Source organism: Anopheles moucheti, chromosome 3, assembly GCF_943734755.1.
Source record: "Anopheles moucheti chromosome 3, idAnoMoucSN_F20_07, whole genome shotgun sequence".
NCBI lineage: Eukaryota > Metazoa > Arthropoda > Insecta > Diptera > Culicidae > Anopheles > Anopheles moucheti.
In genome coordinates, this window is record NC_069141.1 from 28749930 (window position 1) to 28757132 (window position 7203).

The 7203-nt window shown below is 53.7% G+C and overlaps 1 protein-coding gene across 1 annotated transcript; it reads right to left on the reverse strand.

The window, feature by feature from the left end:
- Nucleotides 1-793: 793 nt before the first annotated feature.
- On the reverse strand, nucleotides 794-4958 carry LOC128301184 (amphoterin-induced protein 2-like). The gene has a single exon (XM_053037534.1). The coding sequence runs from the start codon at nucleotides 4486-4488 to the stop codon at nucleotides 2089-2091; it is 2400 nt and encodes a 799-aa protein (XP_052893494.1). The 5' UTR covers nucleotides 4489-4958; the 3' UTR covers nucleotides 794-2088.
- Between the last annotated feature and the right edge of the window lie 2245 nt (nucleotides 4959-7203).

Genomic DNA, 7203 nt, shown 5'->3' on the forward strand with positions numbered 1-7203 from the left:
GTTTTTTTGGAGTTCGTATATAAAACTAGCCTAAGTGTGTGGTTTCTTTTTCTAATTGTTTTTCTCTGTTTACTTCTTGCATGATCGTTTAATCGTTTTCGCTGTTTTAATTTTGTGTTTCATTGTTTTTTTTTTGCTATGATTTTGTCCTGAAATTTGCAACCATTTGTCTGATTCTTAAATGACGTTTTTGCTTGCGATGTGAATGTTTTTTCTTCTCCTTCTTTTCATGTTTTATTGGTTGTTGTTTCGTTCCCCCATACTGCTACTCTTTTATCGAGCTGCACCACACAGAAACACACACGATCTCACATCCATGTTGCTACTAATGATGTGATCGATTTGCTCAATTTAACCTGCCTTTTTCTCCAGCAGGTGAACAAATTCCGATTGGAAAATTTCAGATAACTCTGAACCCTCTTACTAATCAACGCGAGTATATTTCTTTTCTCTGTTCTGTGTGCGCTCTCACCTCCCCGCTGTGTATGTGTTTGCTCTTCGTTCATCCATGGTTTTGTGTATATAGATATAATTTATTTACTTCCTCACTATAATTATATAAACAAAGTTTTCTGTACACCTAAGTATTTACCTTCATTAATTAAGTTTACAAGTCTTTTTTGTCTCAGAGAGTGAGTGAGTGTTTCTTTTATCTTTCTCGCTTTTTCGTGTTTGTTTCTTTTTTCTCTACAACGCAACCCGCATCGCATCGCAGGACGCTCTTTTAACCTCGCAACCAACTTCCCCGGACTTGGTTCGCTTCCCCACCCCCCCCCCCCCCCCCCCACCAGAAGGATCAAACTTTTTCTTCGGAAAACTCTTTGAAAACTACGCCTGTTTTTCCTTTGAAGCATCGTGGGCACACCGTTTGGAGTTGCTCTCCAACCACCGGGTACGACGCAACTCAACACACAGCCTGTGGGGATGGGAACGATCCGTGTGTCGGGACGATCTGCAGTCGCGGATGGAAAGGCGGTCCGCGGCGTGCTTGCGGTGCGACCGTAACATTCGGAAAGGAAAACAACATGTGCCGCTTTTTCCAGCGCACGGCACGGGTCGTGGCAAGCGAGCAAACGAGCCACGGCCCCGGGTGTGGGAGTGGGGGAAAAGGATTGTGGAAAGAGAGGGACCTACTACACCATCTTGCCTTATGCATCTATGGCGACTAGCGACTGGGGCACCCGTTCGGACGCCCACCGTCCCAGTCCTTCGCGCTTTTTGCGCGGGGGGGAGAGAGAGAGGTTATGATGTATTTATAAAAGAGAGGACTTTAAATAAATGAGAAGAAACAAGTAGAAACACAGAAAAAAACGGGGTTGTACCTTTTCACAAGTACTTATCACATTCATACACTTTCCGCTATCCGCCCTCATTGTTTCGCCTAAACTGCCCTTCTTTTTGTCACCGGGTGTCACCCTCCCCTTTTTCTTGCATTCCCCCTCTCTTCCGGAGGTCAACAACCTCACGCCAAATCGACCGGATGTATGGATGTACAACGCGAACGACCCTCCGACCGCAAAACCGAAACTTAAAATCCGGTGCACATCCGGCCGTCAACCGACCAAACCTTCACAAACAATATTTACAATCACACATACACACGTACACACTTACATACATACACCGGGTGCACGGTATCGTAGCGCCTTGGAACAGGTGTTTTCGTCGTCTGGCCGCGTCGTGTGGGAGTTTATCTTCTTTGGGATGTGCTTCCTCAACTACCGCAGGGATATCTCAAAGGAAACTTCACGCTTCTCACTCACTCGGTCACGGATTCTGTCCTACTACTCTCGGGGCATCGTGTGCATCGATCTAGCTACTTCGAGTTCGCGAGGCGTTGCGAACGGTTTGACTAAGAGCGGTAAACCCCTAAAGCACTGCGAACGAATCGGCCGGTTCGCGCGGGTGCGTGCGGATTGCATACCCGCCAGGCGGCGCGGCTTCTACGCAGCGCAGCGCGGGGGTTCGTCGCTTGCGGCGCGCTCACACGTCGTCCTCGTCGTTATCACTCGCTGGGGCCGGTGAGGGAGGCGGCTGGTCGGGGGCTAGGTTGGCTAGCGAGGGCAAGCGGAAAGCCTAAAAGCTGGACTACACATCCGTCCCGCAGCCCTCCTGGTAGCCTTCGTCGGGCGAGTTGCGGCTGTTGGATAAAGCACGTTTTAAGGCGGTCACCGGTGGCAGAACCGGCACACCGCCCTTCTGCCACACCCGCAGCGTTTTCGCGTTCATCGGCATGCTGCCGGTGCTGCCGTGATGGGCGGGCTGCACACTCGCCAGCTTGTTGTGTAGCTGTTCCGCCCCGGGCACGATCGGGAGCCCGTAGTCGGCGGGGTAGCCACCGCCACTGTTGGTGGTCGCCGGCGTGCCGGAAGCGCCCGCCGGTCCGTACGCACCGGCATGGCCGGTGGTGGATGTGGTGAGCGAGAGGCCGGTGGTGAGATGGGTGCGCGGAAACGTTCGGCTCAGGTAGTCGACGGAGGACGTTTCGTCGTCCAGGTTCAGCATGGTCGGCCCGGTGGTGGATGCACCGAGGATGGGCAGCTTGTCGGAGTAGGGCCCGTGGCCCGTGGTGACAACGCCACCACCACCACCGTGTTCGAGTCCGGTGGTCGCTAGGTTGGAGCTGTGCGTTTCCCACAGCCCGGACGGATAGAGCGAGTCGCAACCGGCCCGGCTATACTCGCCACTGCCCGGCCGCTCGACCGGGTCCATCAGCGCGAGGGCGGTGTTGAGTGCGGTGGTGGCCTGCATCTGCAGCTGGCTGAGATGGGCGAGCGGGTCGGTCGCGGATGGAACACCGGCGCTGCCGGTGGCCAGATCGGTACCACTGCCGAGCCGCTTCGTGTCGTTGATCAGGTCCGGATTGTTCCCGGTGAGCGAGTGCGTCGGCGAGACGAAACACTGGCCGGACGCGATCAGGCTGCCGCCACCGTCGTAATGGGACGTCGAGTACGGCAGGTCGGTCAGCCGGGGTGGCTTCTGCACCGGATTGGCCGCCGCCGACGGGCAGCACTTTAGATCGCCGGGGGCGTTTTTTCGATCTGGAGAATGACAATCGTTAATAGGTGTCGCCACCTTGCCATTTACATTGCTAGAGGGACTTACGGACGTGATCACCTCGACCTGGTTCGGGGTTTTCGTCTCCGTCATCGGTATGCGCCGTAATCGCACGAGCAGGAACAGTATGATCAGCAGGATGAACAGTATCAGTATGACCAGGGCCGCGCTCAGCCCGATGATCTGCCGGTTATCGATCGCGATGTCGCGCATCGTCACGTGCAGCGTGAAGTTGGCTTCGGCCGTACCGGCCCGATTTTCCACCACGCAGTAAAACTCGCTCGAATCCGTTTCCTGCGCGTTCGTGAGCGTTAGCTTGCTGCGCTTCTCGAAGTTACCCTGCTCGTACACCAGCACGCGCTGGTACGCACTGAAGTGGGAGTTGTTCACCAGCAGCTTCCCGTTCCAGTACCAGTTGACCGTGGCCGACGGGACGGCCGAACTGCGGCACTCGATAGTCGCGTTTTCCCCGCTGTACGCCTGGATGAAGCGGCGCACCGGCAGCATTTCCGGCTTGCAGGCAAAATCGTCCACCTGCAGCTCACCGAACGTTTTGTCCATCACCCGCTCGGGACCGCCGGCACAGGTCGGCGCGATCGGGTACGGGATGTTGTGCTCCGTCAGCCACAGCTTGGCCGCCCGCAGCCGGCAATCGCACACCCACGGATTTTCGTGCAGCTCGATGCCGTGCAGCCGGCTCAGCGTTTCGATCGTCTTCGGGCGCAACTCGGACAGCTGGTTGCCGTTCAGCTTGAGCGAGTGCAGCGAACCCAGCCCTTCGAACGCCTGCGGTGCAATCGTCTGGATGCTGCAGAACGACAGATCCAGCTTGGTCAGGGCCGTCACGTTGCGGAACGCGTGACTCTCTATCTTCTGGATGTGGTTGCGCGCGAGCGTAAGATCGCGCAGCGACACGATGTGCTGGAACGCGGCGGACGGTACCGCCGTGAGCAGATTGATCGACAGATCCAGCTCGACCAGGTTCGTCAACCCGGCGAACGCACCGTCATCGATCTGGCCGATGCGGCAGTCCCGCATGTACAGCTTCTGCAGGTTGAGCAGATTCGACCGGACGAACGTTTCGTTCGAGATAATCTGCAGATTGTTGCCGGACACGTCCAGCACCTGCGTCGAGTGGTCGATGTTCTCCGGGATCGTGAACAGGTTGCCACTCAAGCACTCCACCGCCTGCTTGCCGCCCTTCCATTTGCACTGGCAGGCGGACGGACAGTTCGGTTCACCGCTCACCGTGCTCCGGCCGACGATGGCCAGCAGCAACACGACCCCCACCAACAGTGCCCGCACCGGTCGGGAAAGCTTCCGCCAGGTGCACCACCGTTCCACCCCTATCCGGAACGGACCCCACCGCCACTCAGCCACCGCCCCCATCGAATGTCTGTGCTGTGGCTGCTGCGGCCTGTGACACTCCATCGCGCGGCACGCCCGAAAGCGGGTGGAAAACTTAAAAGCAAAAAGGAACTCCTCGTACGGTACGACCTCCAACACTTCCCGACGGGGTGTCGGTTTTCTTTTTTTTTTGCGCGCGCTTGCTTCTTCAAAATGTCCGAGAGCGATCGCTGATCAACAATTGTACGGCGTCGGGCGGGACGTCGTTGCCATGGTGTTGCAGATCGTGTACGGCGCTCGCTGTTTGCTAAGTGATGGTTTCATTTGCGTTACTCACTGTGCGTTACTGCATCCGTTACGGGGTTTATTTCGCGGCGATCGCTCCGTGGCAGCTGTACCATGCTGACGGAGGTGGACAGAATGCACGATTTATGGTGATTGCACAACAATAACACACCTGCTAACACACTACTAGTTGGTTCGGGCCGTTGCAGGGACGTTCACAGTACACCACACACGAGACGTTACGGCAAAGCTCCATCGAAGCGCTCTCCCCCCCCCACAAACAGGTTATAAACGTGCAATCCAGCAAGGGATCAATTAATATGCACTCACTCGTCGTCCACTACACCGCAGCATTTAATTTTTTCGCCCCTTTCCCCAAAAAAAAAACGAAAATTCCAACCGGATGCCGCACGCGGCGTTACTCACTTATTCTCGCAAACACACACACGCGCGCGCGAACACCAGCACATTAACGCGGGGTCTTATTTTGCGGGAGAAAAATCAATTTTGTACATAAATCAATTTTTCATTCACTGGTAATAAATCCAATTTAATCCTTGTTCTGCTACGGGGGACCGTGGAGGTGGCCCGTTTTATATGAAAATTTATTACGTAACGCTTATGCTGCCGGTCGGGCACCAATGCCTACTCGACACACGTGGGACAAACACACACACGAGCGCTCGCGCTCGTTGTTGCTTTTTTCTTTTCACCTTTAATAACGATGTCGATGATGGTCGCTGATGATGATGATGATGATGTTGTTGTTGATGATGCTGGGAATATTCCCGGCGCACTTGGGTTTCTCTTTTTACGCCGATTCACCCACGCACGTTTAATTGTGCGGTGCGGTGTTATGATGGAAAGCGTTACCCGATGCCCGTTACTCACTCCGATTCGATTCGCGTTGAACGTTTTCAGCTATGCGAACGATTTGAATTATTCACCCAAAACAAGGGAAATACACTGTGTAACACCGACACAATCACACACTGAGACACACGCACGGGTATTTCGATTGCTGCCTGGTACGGTTCGGGGTTTGTAGCAAGAGAAAAAAAAATGGGAAGTGAATCATAAATCCGGAATGAAACGAAAATCAAATATTCTCTACTTCTCGAATCAGATCCGAGGCTGCTGGGGTTGGGCAGCTGAGTGGGTAACCACACGCGGGGTGGGAACGAAAAGGTAATTTCCGGTCCCGGAGGAGAAAGCGAAGCGTTGGTAGTTCTGGCCCACCCGAAAATGTTGAGACGTTTGCCGTGGACCGTTTCGCTTCGATTCGCCCTTTTGGATTGGTTCGGCGTTGTGGGGTTTTTTTTTTCTTATTTCTTCCTTTTTCTTAGTTTGCTCGTCTCCACTGTGCGGTGCGAAAAGATGGGCTGCTGACTGTGCGGTTTTTTTTTCGGTTGCTTCACGCTGCAGTAATCTTGGATGAAGCGTTAGTAAGATGTAACTTCGCACTGATGCGAACGGACGTACGCACCATCATTATCTTGGATCGTGTACACATACGCACACACGTACCCTGGCACACATACACAAACACATGCACACACGGCACACTTTTCCACAACTAGCAGCACGAAACGAATTTCACTTCACTTCCAGTCGCGTGGGTGGGTGAAAAAGCCAAACCGAGACACACTCGCTTCATGCACCGGAGCGCTACGGAAAAGGTTTTCGGAAAACAGGGGCTGGGGGAGTGGTGGTTTTCCATGCACCACACGGACGCGCAAGAGCTGGAGGTGCTTATTTTCCTCATAAACAAAACCTACACGCACCGCATACAGCCACACCGGAGCGCAAACGGGAAAAAATGATTTACAACTCCTTTGGCGATACCGAACTTCACTCACTCACACACTGCTGTGATTACCTTGTGGCCCGAGATGGAAGGAGGTTCGGCCTTTTCGATTGATTTTCCCCTACGCGGCAAGTCCCGCGGCAGTTTTTCTTTGCTGTGTTTTCCCCGTCTCGAACACTTTCCTTCAACGTGATAAGTTTTGAGCAGCCAAACTTTTCGGTTCACAATCACTCGCTTTGAAGACCCGCTCGGGGTTGGAATTTCACTTCAACCAGATCTAATCACTTTGCAGGCAGGGGTCAGAATATTGTGCCACACATCCGCTACACTGCTGCATCGGTGTAGCCACCTTGCCGAACCTTCACTCGTTTTCCTTCTGCTTTTCCTGCTTAGAACACTTTTCACGTCCACCCTCTTGAAGGGTGTATACACTTTTTCTATTGATTTTTGCCACAATCTTCACACGCGCCAATTCGTTTTGTGGGCTCCTGTTTTTTTTTTTTTTTTGCTATTGCGATTCACACGGGAAAACAACTGGCCATCACGCCGGGGTTTTGCGAGGATGGACGAACTGGCAACACACCGTGGTTTGTAATTGTACGTACCGTTTTTACACCTCCCCCGGTCGAAGAATGTTACTGGCTCATTGAAAGAGGGCGCGCGCGCGTCGGTCACGTGAGATGGACACATACACGCCGCACGTCCGC